At 38.4% G+C, this 20,380-nt stretch overlaps 1 protein-coding gene across 4 annotated transcripts in view; it reads left to right on the top strand.

Annotated features, from left to right (window-relative positions):
- Nucleotides 1-2,719: 2,719 nt before the first annotated feature.
- TPX2 (TPX2 microtubule nucleation factor) overlaps nt 2,720-20,380 on the top strand; it is a 45,485-nt gene continuing 27,824 nt past the window's right edge. Inside the window, exons 1-5 of one of the 4 annotated variants that reach the window (XM_016200614.2) lie at nt 2,720-2,806; nt 5,380-5,473; nt 15,120-15,213; nt 17,863-17,962; nt 19,852-19,971. In XM_016200614.2, the coding sequence (XP_016056100.2) occupies nt 17,872-17,962; nt 19,852-19,971 (211 nt within the window). In that variant the 5' untranslated portion in view covers nt 2,720-2,806; nt 5,380-5,473; nt 15,120-15,213; nt 17,863-17,871. Of the gene's footprint in view, nt 2,807-3,021; nt 3,128-5,379; nt 5,474-15,119; nt 15,214-17,862; nt 17,963-19,851; nt 19,972-20,380 lie in introns of those variants that run through there. The other 3 variants (XM_016200617.2, XM_016200613.2, XM_016200616.2) reach the window with 3 other exon arrangements.

The following is a 20,380-nucleotide window of genomic DNA, read 5'->3' as shown; positions in this document are numbered from 1 at the left end:
AATCGGTCGCCTCCTAAACCAAGGCCAGGGATTGAACCTGAAACCCTTCGGTGCTGAGGCCAACGCTCTAACCACTGAGAACCCCGGCCAGCGCTAAAGTTTTTAATTTTTAAATATCCTTAGGGTTCTAATTCATTTGAAATTTGTTGTTATAACTGGTATGGGATAAAAATTTAATATATTTTCCCCAAATGAAAAGCAAATGTCCCAACTCCATTATTTGTTTGTCTCCGTCTGATTTGAGATTTTACTCAGCATTTACTAAATTCAGATACACATAAGGTTTGTTTCTGGACTCAAGCTCTTCTCTTGATTTTTTAAAAAAATTTCCACGGCAATACCCTACTGTTACAAAAGCTTTTGTGGAAAATTTCAAACATATCTGTATTTGAGTATGTGTATGCATATATGTGTCATGAACCTGTCACTCAGCTTCAACAATTATCAATGTGTGGCTGATCTTGTTTCAACTTGTTTCACCTACTTTCCTCCCCTACACACTCCCAATTACTTTGAAGCATATTTAAGAGTCATTTCATCCCTTCTGTTTCTATATGTATCTCTAAAAATGAGAAGTACTAAAAAACAAAATGAAACAAACAAAAACCCTCACAGTTTATTTTTTGAAGAAACTAGATCTTTTGTCCTTTAGAATTTTCTCATCTTGATTTTGCTGATTGTATCCCCATGAGCTCAATTAACCATACTTTAAAAGTTACTATAGTTTCATGATGTTAATGTTTATGAGATCTGGTATGGCAATTGTCCTCTATTATTTTCCAAAATTCAGATGCCCTTCTTGTGCTTTGCTTCTTTCATATATATATACATATATACACACACACATATATATATATTTAAGAATATATATCTTTATTGATTTCAGAGAGAGGAAGGGAGAGGGAGAGGGAGAGGTAGAAACATCAATGATGAGAGTCGTCATTGATTGGCTGCCTCCTGCACACCCTGGGCTGGGGATGGAGCCTGCACCTGGGCAAGTGCCCCAACCAGGAATTGAATCACTATCTCCTGGATCTTAGTTAGGTGCTCAACCGCTGGGTCACACCTGGTTGGGCTCATATAAATTTTATAAGCAACTTGGCAAGTTTCATAACAAAACCTACTGGGATTTTCATTGGAATTGCCTTGAGCTTTTATTCTAGAGTTAACATCTTTACAATAGTGGGTCTTCCCATTCATTAAGATATATCCACCTTATTTAATTACTTTTAAAGTTATTCAACAAAGTTTTAAAGTTTTTAATTTTCCCTTAAAGGTCTTAGGTTTATTTTTTAAAGCTTTGTAGCTTTTGCCCTGGCCGGTGTGGCTCAGTTGTTTGGGCATCCTCCTGTGCACTGAAAGGTTGCTGGTTAGATTCCTGGTCAGGGCATAGGCCCAGGTTGCCTACATTATCCCTGATGGGAAGACGTGCAGGAGTCAGCTGATCAATGTTTCTCTTCCTCTCTCTCCCTTCCTCTCTCTTTGAAAAAGTCAATAAAAAAATCTTTTAAAAAGTAGCTCATATAAAAAGATTGGATCACAAAAAAATAAAAAATGAAACTTTGTAGCTTTTGTTGTAATTATGGATGGCGATCTTTTTGTTCTCATCATTATTTTCTAATTTATTATGTAGAGGCCCAGGCATTCTTTCTTTTAAAAAAATATGTTTTTATTGATTTTTTTTTTTTTTGAGAGAGAGGAAGGGAGAAAGATACAGCCATGAGAAAGACTCATCAACATGGATTGGCTGCCTCCAGCACGCCCCCTGCTGGGAATCAAGCCCGGAAGCCCCCGCAAGTGCCCTGACCAGGAATCCAACCCGGGATGTCTTGGTACATGGTTCCACGCTCAACCACTGAGCCACACTGGCAGGGCCCATACATTTTTAAAAAAATCCTAACCCAAGGATATTTTTACCATTGCTTTTCAGAGAGACTGGAAAGGAGAAAGAGACATGGATGGGAGAGAGACACAAGGCGCCTGCAACCCAGGTAGGTGCCCTCGGCAGGAACTGAACCTGGGCCCTTTCAGTCCGCAGGCAGATCCTCTAACCACTGAGCAAAACCGGCTAGGACCCAGACGTTCTTAATTCAAATCCTATCTCTTCCACTTATTACGTGATTTTAGACAAGTTTACTCAACTTCTCTGAGTCTTTGTGGTCTTTTCTACAATACGAGGATAACAACACAAGCGATGTCGTTGGAATTCAAACGCAAGAACGACGAACCCAATAAAACGCGATTTTAAACCAGTAATATCAGGGCCTGGAGTGGATAAAGAATTTGAAGGACTCCTTCATTGGCAGAGAAGCTGAGGGAGAGTCTATGTTGCATGCAGCGGATTCTATATTAAAACGAAGTGAATTCAGGCACAATGCACAACTACAAGGAGAATAATAAAATTAGCATTTTCTTCCGTGAAAGTTGTGGGGAGGTCCAAGAACGGTGCTGTTCTATGAGCTACATCAACTCCACGTCTCTTCAGTTGGTACCACCTTCCCCAAATAGTTTGGAGCGGAGCCTTCTGGGCTTTGTAGTAAAGCCCTTATTAGAGCTGTTCCAATGGGCTCCCGAAGTCGCCTGAGACTACATTTCCCAGGAGCCTTCCGGGCAGGGTGTTTGCTCGTCCCTCATCTTGACTTCCGGCGTCGTGCGAGCTTTAGGGCCAATCGGGAGGCTGGTATTGCCTAGTTCCTGCAATCTGATTGGTGTATTCGACTGGTGAGCCTGGGTTCAAATTTTCAACGGCACTGAATGAATCCCGCGGCGGTTCTTGCGGGCGCTGCGCCGTTGCAGCTGAGAAGAGGTGAGCCTTGGGGAGAAAAGGGAAGCAGCTGGGTCGCGGGGGTGCCTTTTTCCTGATTTTCGAACGACGGGAGGTCGCTTCCAAGCCCCTTTCGGTCCGTATCTCTAGATCCGGGCTTCTGAGGCTTTTGTTGTGGGGCGCCGGCCTGGCCGGGCGGAGTGGGAGCCGGGCTTCCGGCTGCCCTTCTCGTCCTTACAGGATTTTCCCGAGAGGCCCGCCCTGGCGGGATCCGCTGGGCTGGATCTGGGGGTAGAGGTGGAAGCCGGCCGTGGCAAATAGGGGGAAGAAGGATTTGCGAGAGGCTGTCGGCTAATAGTAAAGGTAACAATTGTCATTACCACGCACACATGAAAGACGCATTTACTGGGCTAAGCACTGTGCGCGCGCTTTTCTCATTTAATTTTCGCATCAAGCCAATGAAATAGATGATTTTCTTAGCCCCAGTTTATAGAGGAGGAAACTGAGTCCCACAGTCTAGACAAACTTAGAGAAATGGTTGAAACAGGAGCCCCGCCCTCAAGAAGTGGGGCCTTTGGTGGAGGAAAACAGTTGTGGTCACAAAGTACATTTCAAAACTATTGTGTGAGATAGATAAATGAGGTGGTGTGAGAACATACTTGAGGGAGAGTTTAATTCTATTTGAGTTGTGTTTCTGTTTGGGATTTTAAATTAACTTTGTTTTATCCATATTTGCCCAGCCCTCCCCTTTTCTATCTAAAAACTAGGTATTATTGCTGTTCTAATTTATTGTGTAGAACATTTATAATTAGGAGGGGAAAGAAGTGTGAACCAGGCTATAATATTGTAGCATTGGTTTGCCCCCTTTCTCTTGATATATGGTTTCTTTTTCTCACATACTATTTCCTAGTAATTAAGTACCAAGGATTTACCCCCAAATCAATCCTGCTTAGGACAAGGCAGCATCTGAGTCCTTTCCTGATTTTGCTTTTTGTTTGGTGTCCTCCCAGTTTCAGCCTTACCTTGTCTCATCAGATGTCAAATTGAATTATTTACTGCTATAATAAGGATATGCTTGTGTTGTGGCCTCAGTGTTTCACTCGCCTGGTCAAGCCACTCCTGTGTTACCACCCTTCCTTGTTCTGGAGTAGTACTGTTGAGTGTGTCAGCTCAGTATTAAGTTGTCACTCTTGGGATCAAAATTATTGTAGCTCCCAGCTCACTTAGCTAATTAATTGACCTTTGAAGGTATGCTGTATGCTCAGGTTGGTGTTGGATATTGTTGGTATACGATCTGATATGCTTGAGGACAAAAGACTGATTCAGATTGACAAGTGACAACCAGAATAAGTTAAGACAGCATCTGAGTACTCTACTGTTTTGTATTGTAAGTGCCCTGGCAAGTTAGAGGTGAGGGAGATGAACAGAGCTTAAAAAATAGACAAGGGTGGCTTTGTGATGCAGGTGGGACACAAACTGCCTCTTGATAAACAAAATTTGTGAGACAGGAACTAGAACAGCCTTGGTACATAGAAATCACCCACTTAATATCTATTGAATTGGATAGGCAGGAGGGTATTATCTAAATTGACTACAAAATTGCAGGTTTGAAAAAGTGGACTTACTCAGCTAGGTTGGTAAATTTGTTTAAACTTTCAAATTATATAAATAAAATAGGGTTACTTTGGGCAGCCTTATGCGAAAGTCTTTGTATTCTAACCTTAATTTATTCTACAGTTGTAATTAAGCTTCTCCAGGAGATGGGATAATCTGGACCTTCCTTCATGTTTAGGAACCAGGAGAGGTTCAGAGTTCTTCTATATCCCCTGTATATTTTTTTCTCCAGCCTTTTTTTAGTTCTCTTCCCTTATTCTTTTTGAATTGCTGGGGAAGAAAGAAGGAGGAGAGATTCTAATGCCCCTTAGCAAACTGAATTTTCTTTGCCATGGGTAAAGGTAGGAAGTAGAATTGACAACAGGGAGATTGAACAGCACAAGCAATTTTATGAATAGAGCTGTTTAAGACAGGGACATAGAGAGCAGCAGCCCAAGGTACTTTGTGGAAGAGGTATAGATAACTGCGAGGGGTTCTGTTTTTGTCTGTTTGCATAGATAAACTTAATTAGGGGGAGATTAAAATTAGTGAGAAAGGTATAAAGTTGTATGTAGGAGCTTACTTTAGAAGAAATTTAAAAATGCTATTTCTACTTTTTAAAATAAAAAGAAGGTAGTAAAAGTGTTTTTCATATTTTAGGTGTGCCTGCTATTTGTCCTATTTGAATAGGATAGAAGTCCACACTACCACCCCTTGGTGTCAGTCTTCCTAAATTGCAGGTTTTGGAGTTTGTTTTAAAGTGGGAGTAGTGTAGGTAATATGAAAGACACCAGGAGACAGCAAATATATACTAAAAAAATTTAAGAACACTTTTACACTGATGAAACAATAATCTGTTAAGAAGTTTGGCGTTTGGGGGATCCGTGCTATTTGGACCTTAACTCTCAGAGCCCTCTGGTTTTGAGAGTGTGGCTGTTATCTTATAGCTCCTCCCTGTTCTCTGTTAGCCTTTTTTACTACAGAGAACTTGAACCTGTTCATCATCTTTCTGCTTCTTCCAGGTTCTTGATAAGAAGTACTTGCTAGATTTCAAGATTTCAGAAGACAGGTGAAAGTATATTGCAACTTTGATTGAACCGACATATTATACTACAGGTGAGGTTGTGTCCACAGTGAGTTACATTAAAAAAGAATAAGGGGGAAGATTAACATATTAGCTTCAAAAGTGTTTAAGTAAGTGTAATATATCTTTATAAAGTAACATGTTTTGGAAGAAAATTTATTTAATGTTGGAAAAGCAAAAGAAAACATAATCCATTGTCCCACCTTTCACAAACTATAGCTAACATTTAAAAAAATGTTTAATTTTTTTTATTGATTTCAGAGAGAGGAAGGAAGAGGGAGAGAGATGGAGATAGAAACATTAATGATGAGAGAGAGTCATTGATCCACTGCCTCCTGCACGACTTCACACGGGATCCAGCCTGAAACCTGGGCATGTGCCCTGACCGGGAATTGAACTGTGATCTCCTGGTTCACCAGTTGACGCTCAACCACTGAGCCACTCCAGCCAGACTGGCTTACATTTTGCTAGATTTCTTTCCAATGTTTTTGTGTGCCTATATTTGGTTGTAAAAAATTATTCACTGAAAACCTTCATTCCGCCCCCCAGTAAGTTGTGAACATTTTTTCATGCCATTAAAATTTTGTAGAACATAATTTTAATGGTTATGTGGTATTCCATTATATGGTTCTGTAGTATTTTACCCAGTGAAATCATTGGTTAAAAAGAATACATATTTTTTAAGACTTCAGTATATAACACCAAATTGCCTCAGGAAAATTATGCTGATTCACATACCCACTGACAGTGTATGTTCATACAGGCACAAATTTATATTTAAAAAATATGTAATACATTTGCATTGTTCAAAAATCAGAATAATGTAAAAAGACTTACAGTAGTTAAAGATCTCCCAACTCTGTCACTGTGTACCTCACTCCCTACCATAGATAATCACCTTTTTAGGTTCTTGGGTGTGCGGTGTCTACTTCCCAAACCTTTTGAAGTATATAAATCTCTACAAGACGGAGTAATTGAGATTTGATGAGGATTATAACCTGCAGCCCCATTTTCAGCCCTTACAAACTCAGCTTCTTACTCTTGGAACATCAGAATACTTTGATATTCTACAAAGATTTTCTCTTAGTATTCTACAAAGATCTGTGTCATTTGGCCTAGAGGTAAATGGCATCGTTGCATTCTATCCAGGTCTTATTAGTTGTATAAGAATGGATTATGGTTGCCCAGCCAGAGTGGCCCTATTGGTTGAGCGTCATCCCATGAACCCTAAAGTCACTGGTTTGATTCCTAGTCAGGGCACATGCCCTCAGTAAAGGGTGTGCAGGAGGCAGCTGATCGATGTTTCTCTCTTTCCCTCTCCTTCTCTCTAAAATCATAAAAACATTAAAAAAGTGTATTATGGTTTATAGAATCTATGAATAAATTAAATAAAGCAGAACTGAGTTTGTAAGTCTTCAGAGAGAGTGATATGAAACTCACAAATTTGGGAGAGAAATGATAGAAAAATATATTTGCTTGAGGTTTCTCGACAGTGATAAATTAGAACAAGTGTCCATGTGTCCTGTGCTGACTTCTGAGTGCTTGGACAGTGAGGGATTGCCATTGGATTTTAAATTGACCCAATTTTGGAAGCTCCATAGATCTGTTTCTGTAAACAGATCCGATTTCAACACAGAAGTTAGCAAACATAAATGTGGAAACACAAAGTCCATTGACTTCCTTCAGACTTAGTTTGTGACTTAGATTAACAGTTAAAATTGCATGCTGGATTATGTTGCCATTTACTGACTCCTGCTGATCTCTTATGTCCAAAAAAATGTAGGTGTTTTCTCCCTGGGTAGGATGAAAATAACTCTATTTAACTTGTGGTACTGTAACAGGATCTCTTATCCCCTTGTGAAAGTAGGAGAGGATGTCCCTGGGGAAATGGCACTGCCTGGGATGGGACCATCTTAACTAGCTACATTTCTAATGAAATCTTGAGTTTCTCTGTTTACTCTATGACTTTACCAATTGTTTAACTCATGATTTTTCCCGCAGTAGAAATAGGCAAGACAGACACAGCTCAAAAGCTGGATAGTGAGGTTCTCAGTTGAGAGCATCAATCACACCAAAGTCTTTGTTTTGCTTAGGAGCTGCTAGTCCACTATTTCAGCCTTGCTTAGAACGCACCCTTTTGCCACTCCTACCGCACCCACTTTTGAACCTGTACTCTTTGATTTATAGAGCTTGTCAAGGCCAGTTATTTTTGGTTTGACAGTGAAGAGAGACAGGAGGTGATAGAGGTTAACATCAGATGACATGGAAACAGGTTACATTGCTTCTTTTGCAGTCTTCCTCAATTGTGTAGTTCCCCCCATTTGTTTCCTCTTTCTGTTTACCTCTTCCCCTTGAAAAAGTCAACATTCATCCTTAGTCTATAGAACTCTGCAGCTCTGTCTGTAATTTTAGGTATCTCTTCCACCAGGAAGCTTGCTTGGACCCTTCTTTACTCTATTATGCTTCTCTTCACTTCCATAGTTTATCCTTAGTTGCTCTTGGTTTATCTCCCATTATAACAAGGATCACCCTGTATTATAATTGTATTCTCCATTCAGCTGTGAGTTCCTTAAGGGAGGGGATTATGTATATCCTTTTAGTCTTTGCTTTTTGGAAACAAAAATAAGCTATATGTTATGATGGATGGTACTTAGTAGGCAGTTTTTTTGTTTGTTTGTTTTTTTAAATATATCTTTATTGATTTCAGAGGGAGGAAAGGAGAGGGAGAGAGAGATAGAAACATCAATGATGAGAGTCATTGATCGAGCCCACAACCCGGGCACGTGCCCTGACCGGGAATCGAACCCCAATCGCCTGGATCCTAGGTCGACGCTCAACCGCTGAGCCACGCCTGGCCGGGCAGTAGGCAGTTTTTAAAAGGAAACTGACTGGTTCATAACATACTGGAGAGGCTTTTTTCTCACGCCTATTGTAGGATTGTTGGTCAGAAAGAGCTAATTTTTTCACTTACAATAATGTTCCTAGGTTTGCAGAAGTCTGAAGCTATGGTGGATTTAGATAATTTTGAAATATGATGCTGATTCTTTTGCTTGGCAGCTTAATTTGTTTGGGGGAATGTGGTTGACGCATGTGTCTTTTTTTTTTCCAGTGAGACTTGTTGACAGAAATTCAATCTTGATTAAGGGGTGCAGGAAGGCATCCAGTTCCCACTGTGCATGAGGCTCTCTCATTTAAGCAGTTGGCTTTGGCTCTGGCCTGCTCCATTTCCCACTAGACCTGTGCTGTTTAAATTTTGAGGGTTTTACATCCTAATATTTATTATTTATGGGAGAGGCAGTGTGGTGAAACTGGCATAACCCTGTAATTTGTGGTTTTGTTCACATACTGATGCTGTCACCCATTATTGAGGATTGCCAGACTTCTCAATGGATGTGCATTTACTTATTCCTGTTTTGGGGGAATGGGGGAGGGGTGTGAACTGGCCATGCTAGACCGAAAAATAGCTCAAAAGAAGCTTTTTAAAAATAGGTCATGTTAAAAATAGTACTTTGGTTTTAAAATTTTACCTAAATAAAGATTAAATTTATATAGGTTTGAGCCTTTTAATCCCCACCAATTAAATGCAGTCTGAGACCTCAGAGGACATCCCTCCTGATGTTTGAATACCCTCTTCATAGTCTCTTTTAATCTAGAATACTCACTGAGAGGTTCAGGCTAACCTCTATCTTACGTATAGAAAAACATTATATACAGGAGTACAAACTTAGAAAAAGAAATCAAGGGTGATGTTTTTACTTTACAGGAAGATTCAGCTAGGAGCTTTTCTGGTATATTTAGAATAGGGTTATAAATTTATCAGTGCTCTTTATGAACAACTTGTCAGGGATGCTTAGTTTTTGTATAGAGCAGAGTTTATTTTTTGTCTAACAGGTTAGTAAGATTTGGTTACCTACCTATTTTTAAAAAAATTTAACTTAATTTTTTTCATCACCGTTTATCCCCCATACCCTCTTCCACCTCCACAGTCACCTCCCGCCCCAATCACCACAGTGTTGTTCTTGTGAATGAGTTCTTTCTCTTTTTCCCCCTTTTTTGCTCAGTTCCCTAGTACCCCCCGACAGCTGACAGCCTGCTCTCTATGAGTCTATTTTGCTTGTTAGTTCATTTTGTTCATTAGAGTCCACGTATGAGTGAAATCATATGGTACTTGTCTTTCGCTGACTGGCTTATTTCACCTAGTATAAGTTCTCCAGGTCCATCTAGGCTGTCAAAAAGGGTAAAATTTCCCTTTTTATGGCAGAGTAGTATTCCATTGTGTAAATATACCACAGCTTTTTAATCCACTCATCTACTGATAGACTGTTCTCAGATCTTAGCTATTGTAAAGAACACCGCTGTGAACACAGTGCATATATTCTTTTGAATGGCGTTTCAGGTTTCTTCAGATAAATTCCCAAAAGTGGAATCTCTGGGTCATTAAGGCAGTTCCATTTTTAATTTTTTTTTTTAATCTTTACCCAAGAATATTTTTTTCATTGCCTTTTTTTTTTTTTTTAAATATATCTTTATTGATTTCAGAGAGAGGAAAGGAGAGGGAGATAGAGATAGAAACATTAATGATGAGAGACACACACTGATTGGTTGCCTCCTGCTCATGTGCCAACTACGGCCAGGGATTGAGCCTGTAACTGAGGTATGTGCCCTTGGCCAGGATGGAACCCAGGAACCTTCATTCATGGGCTGACACGCTAACCACTGAGCCAAACCCACTAGGGCTCATTTTTAATTTTTTGAGGTAACTCCATACTACTTTCCATAGTGGCTGCACCAATGTATATTCCTGCCAGCTGTGCATGAGGGCTCCCTTTTCTCCAAACCCTCACCAACACTTGTTGTTTGTTGCTATATTGATGATAGCCATTCTGACAGGTGTGAGGTGATATCTCATTGTGGTTTTAATTTGCATTTCTCTGATGATTAGTGACCTTGAGCATCTTTTCATATATCTATTGGCCATCTGTATGTCCTCTTTGGAGAAGTGTCTATTCAGGTCCTTTGTCCAGTTTTTAATTGGATTGTTTGGGTGTTTTGGTGTTGACTCTTATAAGGTCTTTATAAATTTTGTGTATTAAGCTCTTATCAGATATATTATTAGTGAATATGTTCTCCCATTCAGTGGGTTGCCTTTTGATTTTGTTGATGGTTTCCTTTGCTGTGCAAAACCTTTTAAGTTTGATGTAGTCTCATTTGTTTATTTTTTCTTTTGTTTCCCTTGCCTGAGGAGATATATCAGAAAAAATATTGCTACAAGAAATGTCCGAGATTTTACTGCCTATATTTTCTTCTGGGATGTTTATGGCTTACAGTCTAACATTTGAGTCTTTAATCCATTTTGAGTTTATTCTAGTATATGGTGTAAGAAGGTGGTCTAATTTCATTTTTTTTGCATGTATCTGTCCAGTTTTTCCAATACCATTTATTGAATAGGCTATCTTTAGCACATTGTATGTTTGTGCCTCCTTTATCAAATATTATCTGACTATAAAGGTGCGGGTTTATTTATGGGCTTTCTATTCTGTTCCATTGAACTTTATGTCTGTGTTTATGCCAGTACATTGCTGTTTTGATTACTATGGCCTTGTGGTATAGTTTGATATTTGGTAGCGTGATACCTCCAATTTTGTTCATTTTACTCAAGATTGCTGTTGCTATTTGGGGTCTTTTGTGGTTCTGTATGAATTTTTGGAATATTTGTTCTAGTTCTGTGAAGTACTACATTGGTCTCTTGATAGGAATTGCGGTGAATCTATAGATTGCTTTAGGTAGTATGGACATTTTAATGATGCTAATTCTTCCTATCCATGAACATGGTGTATGCTTCCACTTATTTGTATCTTCTTCAGTTTCTTCAGTGTCTTATAATTTTCCGAGTACAGGTCTTTTACATCCTTGGTTAAATTTATTCCTAGGTATTTTATTTTTTTTGAAGCATTTGTGAATGTGATTGTTTTCTTCGTTTTTCTTCCTGATAGTTTGTTATTGGTGTCTAAAAATGCAACTGATTTCTGGATATTTTGTATCCTGCTACTTTCCTGAATTCATTTATCAGTTCTAGTAGTTTTTTGGTGGAATCTTCATGGTTCTCTCTATATAGTATCATGTCATCTGCAAATAATGACAGTTTTACTTCTTTCTTTCCAGTTTGGATGCCTTCTATTTCTTCTTGACTGATTGCTGTGGCTAGGACTTTCAGTACTGTGTTACATAAGAGTGGTGAAAGTGGACCTCCCTGTATTGTTCCCAGTCATAAAAGGGAAACACTTGTAGTTTTTGCCCATTGAGTATGATGTTAGCTGTGGGTTTATCATATATGGCCTTTATTACTTTGAGATATGTTCCCTCTATTTCCACTTTGCTGAGAGTTTTATCATAAATGAATGTTGGGTTTTATCAAATGCTTTTTCTGCATTTACTGATATGATCATGTGGTTTTAATCCTTCATTTTGTTTATGTGTGGTATGTCATATTAATTGATTTGTGGATATTGTACCAACCTGCATCCCTGGAATAAATCCCACTTGATCATGATGTATGATCTTTTTAATGTATTGGTGAATTTTGTTTGCTAATATTTTGTTGAGGACTACCTCATTCATTTTTGAAAGAATATTTATAGGAAAACCCTGCATGTTATAATAATTCCAGGTTTTGGAATCCTATGGACCTGGTCTTAAAACTCAACACTGCTACACTAGTTGGTAACTAGAGTAGCTTAACTTCTCTGAGCCAGTTTTCTTATTTATAAAATGGTGAGGATGATGATATCTACCTTCTATATTGTTAATTCAGTTTAAATGAGATGATTCATATGAAGTGCCTGTTAAGGTGCTTGGCCTGTAGTAGACAGTCAGTATTTGAAATTTATTATTACTTATAAATGGTTTTATCTCTTGCTCCTTGACATTTGATATTGATGTATACAAATACCTATTTTTAAATAAATATGAGAGGCAGTGGATGGTGCAGTAGATAAGGACATACCCTTTAGGACCTGTATGAGTTCAAATTCTGGCTTTGCTACATCTTCACTGTGTTGTAACTGTGAACAAGTACAAGATATCTCTGCCTTAGTTTCTATGTCTGTAAAATGAAGGTAATAATTGTACCCATTTCATAGGATAATTGTGAAGATTTAGTCACTTATGTAAAAAACACTGCCAGCAGTGCCTGGCATGTCATAAGTACTCAGTAATTAATAGCTATTATTATTTTTATTTTTTTTTCAAGTTTACATACTTTTTTATTAAGTCAGTACCCAGGCACATTTTATTTTTATACAGAAACATTACAAAAGAAAGAAAATATGTAACATTTGGATATGTGAAAGTTAGCAGCCAATTTATAGACCATGTAAATGGGAAGCATTATTTCCAAAAATCAAGAGTTTTAACAGTTAAGGCTGGATTTAAGAATACTTAATAAAAATTCCAGAAAGCCCTATAATCATAGATTTAGGGGAAATAAATACTGCTTAACTAGTTTTTTAAACTAAAAAAAGTACGCATTTATATAATAAAACATATTCAAAGAGTATAAAAGTTCATATAATAAAAAGCCTTCTCCTGACCTAGAACTTCCAGCTCTGTTCCCAGACTCATATACTGTTAACATTTTTGAGTCTCCTTCCACAATAGTCTATGTATGTACAAAGGTATAAATGAGTGTGTGTTATGCTTTTCTCTTTTTAGCATGAATGGGGGCATGCACTTCTGCATTTCACTTTTCTCATTGAATAGCTCCTGCAGCTCATCTGCACATATATAATCACATATGTAAAGTTACCTAATACTAGAGTTACCTAATATTTTATTATACATTTATGCCATAATTTATTCAACACATCTCTTATTGGTGGAATTTGGGTTTTCAGTTTTTTGACTTTTATGCACAATTCTGTAGTGAACATTCTTATACTTACATATATGCATAAACAAATATCTTTAAGATAAATTTTTATGTTTGGCAAGATCTCTCAAAAAAAAAGGCAAATTGCCCTCCAAAGAGGCTAGCAGTATAGCTCCATAACTGAAAAAAGAAAAAGGGGTGTGAGGGGTTAAGTTGAATAATTTCCAGGTGGTTTTCAGCAGCATGCTTTGGTGGAATCATGGTTTTTAGGAGGCTAAGTGGGGTTGTTGCAAATTACATTCCTGCCTCTTCCCTCCGCCAACTCTAGTTGTCTTCATTACATTCCTGCCTGGGAAGTGTTCCCAGTGACCTGGGTTAGGCATTAAGATCATGGGAATCCAAGATTTTCCCATGTCTTCGGCATGCTTGTTCACAAGAATAGGAAAGCTTCCTCCTTGTAGAAGGGGAATTTTAACCACTGTCAGTCACTGGGGAATCATTCAGTAAGGGTCCTTTGAATAGAAATGTGGTCAAAGAGAGGAAAGGTATCAGTATGTCAAAGACAGTGATAATCTTATGGTAGTATATTTCATAGCACTCAAAATATCTCCTTATTTGTTTATGGGAAGTAGGTAGGCAGAAAGGTAGAGTGACTTGCCTCTTGCCATATACATCTAGTTAATGCTAGAGAGGCTAGAATTCTGGACTTGTATGGTCATTGGGATTATTTTTGAGTATAAGTGACAGAAATGTAACTATAATTTAAGCTTAAACAAAAAAGGTATTACTGTCGAGGTAGATGGTTGCTGATGTTTGATCATCAGTGATCAGTAGCTCAGTGATGTCAGGGCCAGTGTCTGTTATACCCTTAGCCATCCACTCATGTGTACATGATGGTTGCTATAGCCCTAGCCATTACATCTGCCTTCAAGGCAAGGAGGGTGAAAGAAAAGGGCAGGAACAGGGGCTGTAGCTGTATCAGGAAATAAGAGTTTTCCTATGAGTCTTTCAGGAGATTCCTAGTTTTTTCTCATTGGCCAGAACTGTCCCGTGGCTACTCCAGGCTTGGAAGCTGGCAGTCAAGGAATACACGTTATAGTGTGCTTCCTCCTGTTTTGAAGATGTTCAACTGAAAATATTTAACAGTGGCTTGACATAAGCTATGTTAATCTCTAATTCTCTTTATAGTTCATACTATATAATTTAAATTTTGTATACTATCTTATTTATTGAGAGTATAGGACTTCAGCTACTGTCTAGATTTTATTTTATTTTTATTATTATTATTATTTTTAATATATCTTTATTGATTTTAGAGAGAGGAAAGGAGAGAGAGACACACACAGAAGCATCAATGATGAGAGAGTCATTGATCGAGCCCGCAACCTGGGCATGTGCCCTGACCGGGAATCGAACCCCGATCCCCTGGATCCTAGGTCGACTCTCAATCGCTGAGCCAGGCCCGGCTGGGCTTTTTTTTTTTTTTTTTTAAATAGATTTTAAATTCCTTGGTGTCTGAAACTAGATCTACTTTTTGTATGAGACTTGGTGTTTCATCCTTGAATATCAGTGAGAAAGGAGCTTTGATATCAAGCCTACATCTTATGGACTACTAAGAAATAGCTTATTGAGTTAAATTGAACACTGAAAGTAGAAATGAGGGAGAGTGAAAAATTTAGAATGAGGATAATGAAGAATTGTCTATTTAGGGCAAAAGACTGGAGAATGGATCTACTTGGAAGTAAATATGGTACTATGTTCTATGAAAATAGAAACCTTTAACTATATTAATGTGCTTCTGTAATCCACAGGGTGAGAGGGAAGAACAATATGGGAAGAACACTGTGCTGAAATCAGGGGCCTCAGTTCTAGATCTAATTCTGCCTTACATAACTGCAATATTGGGCAAGTCATTTAATCTCTCTTACCTTCAGCTTCCTCTTCTGTGACAGGGATAATGATCGCTGATTTATAGTATTGTTGAGAGCATTAGGAATAGTATGTATTTAGTACTTCATGGCACCTGGCATGTATAAGCACTTTTGGTAACTGTTTTTACCATGATCATTAGTATTGTTGTGTGGTCTTGGAGGACCCCTTTTTGCATCAATTAATTCTTATCTATAAACTGCAAAAGTTAGGTGTAGTCTAAGATTCCTCCCAATTCCAAAATGTCATGTTTCTACACTAACTCCCTCACCTGGGGCATCGTTACAAAAGTATCTGGAGTTCGGAGTTCATGGGAGACCATGGGAAGATGAAGTTTCCTAATATAGATTGATGTCAGTATGTAAACTGAATGTGACAGAACAAATGTTTCTGAGGCACTGAAGTACCTTCTGAATTATCCCAGGCCACTGAGAGAAGCTAATGAAATGCTGGCCAAGCCACTGAGCAGCAGTGAAGTTGGGTGTAACTAATCTTATGATTTCTCTCGGAGTATACATATAGTGCTATAACACAGAAAAATGAGCACTGAGGGCTGTTAGTGCCCAGAGTCAGTGACAGTTTGGGGAACTGGCACACCTCTCTGGTAATATAAGTGGGTATTACTCTTCTGAGGAACATTTTCACAGTATTTATCAAGAGCCAGCCATTCCATCTTTAAGAATTTATCTTAAGGGAAGAATTATGGATGTGTACAGAAATTTAGCTCCAAGGATATTCTCCTAGTAGTAGTATCTTTAAAGTGAAAATACCCGGAAAAGCCTAGAAGTAGGGAATAAGTAAATTATGGTATAGCCATCTATTGATTATACATCGGTATTTATTGACATGGAAAATATGTCTGTGAAGCAGATGCAAAATGTCAGTGATCCCATTTTTTTAAAGTTTATATATATGGGCTGGGGGAGAGAGGCTGGAATAGCGCCCCGACTGGAGATCAAACCCACAACCTAGGTATGTGCCCTGACCAGGAATTGAACCTGCAACCTTTTTGGTGTATGGGATGACTCTCCAACCAACTGAGCCACCTGGCCAGGGCTTATATATTTTTTAAAGTCTTTTTCTTCATGCCCAGGAACAATATTTACTGAGCTCTTAGATAAGTACTTATCAATAATCTTAAATGTAAATGGATTAAATGGTCCAGTCAAAGGACATACAGTAACTGAATGGATAAGAAAACAACACCCAAATATATGCTGTCTACAAGAGACCCGCCTCAGCACAAAAGACTCACACAGGCTGAAAAAAAAACAAAAAAACTTCTGGAGGACTTTAAAGAAAAAATTGACAGCCATATGCAGAAGGGGATTTTAACACCCCACTGACTTTACTGATTAGATCTTCCAGACAAAAAATCAACAAGGAAACAGTGATTCTAAATGACACACTACATCAGATGGGTTTAATTGACATTTATAGAACAGTTCACCCCAAAGCTGCAGAATAGATATTTTCCTCAAGTGCACATGGGACATTCTCAAAGATAGACCATGTGTTAGGACACAAAATAAGCCTCTACAAGTTCAAGAAGATTGAAATCATATCAAGGATCTTGGACATTTGCACCATGGAATACTATGCAGCTGTAAAAATGAAGGAACCCTTACCCTTTGAGACAGCATGGAGGGACCTGGAGAGGATTATGCTAAGTGAAATAAGCCAGTCAGAGAAAGACAAGTATCACATGATCTTACTCATATGTGGAATCTAATGAACAAAATAAACTGATGAACAAAATAGATTCAGAGACAAGCATGGAACAGACTGAGGGATCTCAGAGGGAAGGTGGGGATGGGGGGTGGGGATGGGGAGAGATTAACCTAAGAACTTCTATGCTTATATGCAAAACCCATGGACACTGACAATAGTGCTGTGAAGGCCTGGGGAGTGCGGGTGCGGGGTGGAGGGGATCGGTGCGGGGAAAAGAGGGACATTTTTAATACTTTCAACAATAAAGATAAATGAAAACAACAACGAAAACTATTGAGCTCTTACTATGTATAAGATACTGTTCTAAGCACCTTGATGGATGAGGTTTACAAAGATGAATAAAATCCATCCTTCAGGAACTTAGTCTATTAGGAGAGACATTTACATAGTTTCCTAATATAAAATTGGATGGTAAACAAAGCACTATGGCTTTGGAGAGGCAACAATTATGTATGATGGGTAGAAATTGGGAAAGAATTTATAGAGAATTGAATTGGACTTTGAATGATGAGTAGGATTTTGTTCGATAGGTATGAAATTTGATGTATATGTTTCAGAAATTGGATTGTGTGGGACAGAGAGAGAATAAATTGGATTGGGTTATTCAGGGCAGAGAGAGAGAGAACTGGGTGAGAAAACGGTAGATTGGGGGGAAAATAAAATAATGAATGTAAAACACCTAGCATAGTGCATGGCATGTTGTAGGTACTCAAACTTGGCCTCTTTCTAATTCTACCATATTTACCTCAAGGAGTATTTTCAAGTTGCCAAAAAGAGCTTACTTTGATTTGAAAGTAAGACAGAAGTCAAACTTTTGAACCATTTCTTTACTTGGAAAGTGACCTGTTGAGAAAAGTGACAGTAATATTAGAAAAACCTGCTCTTCTGTGCCAGGTAGGGACAATGTCTTACTCCTATGATGCTCCCACGGACTTCATCAATTTTACATCTTTGAATGATGAGGAAGATCCCCAAAACATAGATTCTTGGTTTGGTAAGTGTCTGCTTTCTCTACCATTTTAAGGGTTAGTGGCTTGCTTTGTTCTGAGGACCTTTAAAAGAAGGGGGGAGCTGAAAGAAAATAATTAAAATATAAATTTCTGTGTGCAATAAGATACTTTGTCATCCATGATATGAGAAATAATTGAAGTGCCCAGTATTTTGGGAATGAACTATCAGTATAATACAATTCTATTTGGTAGTTAAGAACGACAAATAATTTAAACTTTATGACTATATGGGAAAATCCAGAAATCTATACTTCCTTAAAATATGATTAAGCAAAATTGAGTGAAACTCTAGGACTCAAAAACATGTCTGTAGAGATGGCAGCCATGTAAAAACTTGCTCTACTTGTCACCTGACATAGATTATAATATTACAACTAGGATATTGGCATTGATACAATCCACCAATCTTACTTAGAGTTCCCATTTCACTTATATTCATTTTTGTTTATGTCTATTAAATTCTGTGCAATTTTATCACCTGTGTAGGTTCGCGGATCTACCACCACAGTCAAGATATTGAACATTTCTAGTATCACAAGGAGCCTTATGTTCCCCTTTTTATAACTACACTCACCTCCCTCTTGCTATCCCTTTCCAATTCGTTTTTAAATGGGACAGATTATGCTACTCAGAACCCAGTCCCTAAACAGAGATAAGGATTGCCTGATGTTGGGTCATGTGATGTGGCACAAACCCCGACACCAGGCCAACAATAAGTAAGGATGGTTATGTTTTTATATTACTTTGGAGTAATATGTGAGGCCAGTGATATGTCAGCACAGTAGTGTCTGGGGCCCCTTCATTTTATGCTTTCTCATGTCCTTTTTACTCCTTATTAAGAGAAATCGGTATTGATGGGGGTGAAATGAGCCCATTGAAGCTGTACTTAGCAGTGATAGTGCAGAGTCCAAATGTGAGGGCGTATGCCAGTCTCCTGGAAAAGGACTTCATTGTGTCAGTGGGGACCCTGAGAGGAGAGACTTCTGGAAGTGGTGTGGGAAGAAAGGTAGACAAGAGAGCCAGCTGCCCTACGGAGGTCTTCCCGTGCCCTTGCTCTACTGAAACCCGAGGAAATGGTTGGGCTGTCTGTTCTCTCTTTTTCGTAGTTTTTCTTTAAAACAAAAAAAAGGAAATACTGGTATGACAATACTATTAAATACAGTTGGGAAAAAAAAAATTAATCCCACCATTTTTTCAAAACCACCTGAGTTCAAATATATTCCTTTCTAATTTCTTCCAAATAATCACATCTTTTTACACAGTTGCAATCTGTATGTGCACAGTGTTTTGTTATTGCTGGTACTCACTGCAATCTTGACACTTCTATCAGTAGGCTGTTGGTAAAACAGGCATTTCACTGCGTTGTGCTAACTTTTGGGCACAGCAGAATCTAAGATAAAATTCCTGCATAGAACCTAACTCTGTTCATTCCTCACATACCCACCACTCCCCTCTCACTATCCCAATTGAGGAAGAACCTCAGCTCAGACTGAGATGTCCCTTGTAAGCCCTGCGGAGCTTGGTGGCTACAGTTTTCTTTAGAAGGAACATGAAGTACTTAGGTAGTAGATAAGGCTAGTTCATGCTTGTATGGTCCTAACTGAATCAAGCAGAGACAAGGAGCTGCTCACAGTGCAGGGTGTACACTTCTTTTCTATAATACATTGTTCAGTGTTGCCAGTGTTTTAGTGATAGTTTTTACAGTCTCTATCTCTGACGTATAATGTGTGTCATTTTTTTAATCACTACTCCTTTGCTTGTACTTGCCAAATGAGTTAGAAGTGTACTGGTAGGGGGCTTTAGGCCCCATTTTAAGTGCATGGCACTGACTTATTTTGCTTGTTTAGATGATGGCACTCTTACCTTTTCACAGAAGAGAAGGCCAATTTGGAGAATAAGTTTCTTGGGAAGAATGGGCCAGGGCCTTTTCAGGATAAAACTCCAATGAGAAAAGCAAATCCTCAGCAAGCTATTGTCACACCTTTGAGACCAGGTAAGACGGAACATTAGAAAAAAGCTCCTTGGCAGAATGGTGGTGGGATAGTGTATTAGGAGCCTTGAGGGATCTGGGGGAATTACCTAAATGCTGCATGCCTTTATTTATTATAAGTGAAATGGGCTAATTCACTTCATGGTGAATGTGAAACTAATGATGTGCTATACTTGTTAAAAAATAATCTCTTGGAACTTAAGCTGACATAGAATTTATTTTTTTCTAACAGAATTTGATTGCCAGATATATAATTATCTTCTTTTTGTGACAAGATTTAGTGTAACATATGGGTCTGGCTGGGAAATAAACCAGTAGGAAAGAAGAATGTACTGCTTTATATTATACCTGTACAAGAATTGTTTGAGTCATCTGTCTGATTTTAAGAGATGATTGACATTTAAACTGGTAG

The sequence above is a fragment of the Miniopterus natalensis genome, chromosome 7 (assembly GCF_054644295.1).
Source record: "Miniopterus natalensis isolate mMinNat1 chromosome 7, mMinNat1.hap1, whole genome shotgun sequence".
NCBI lineage: Eukaryota > Metazoa > Chordata > Mammalia > Chiroptera > Miniopteridae > Miniopterus > Miniopterus natalensis.
This window is presented reverse-complemented; position numbering and strand designations above follow the sequence as displayed.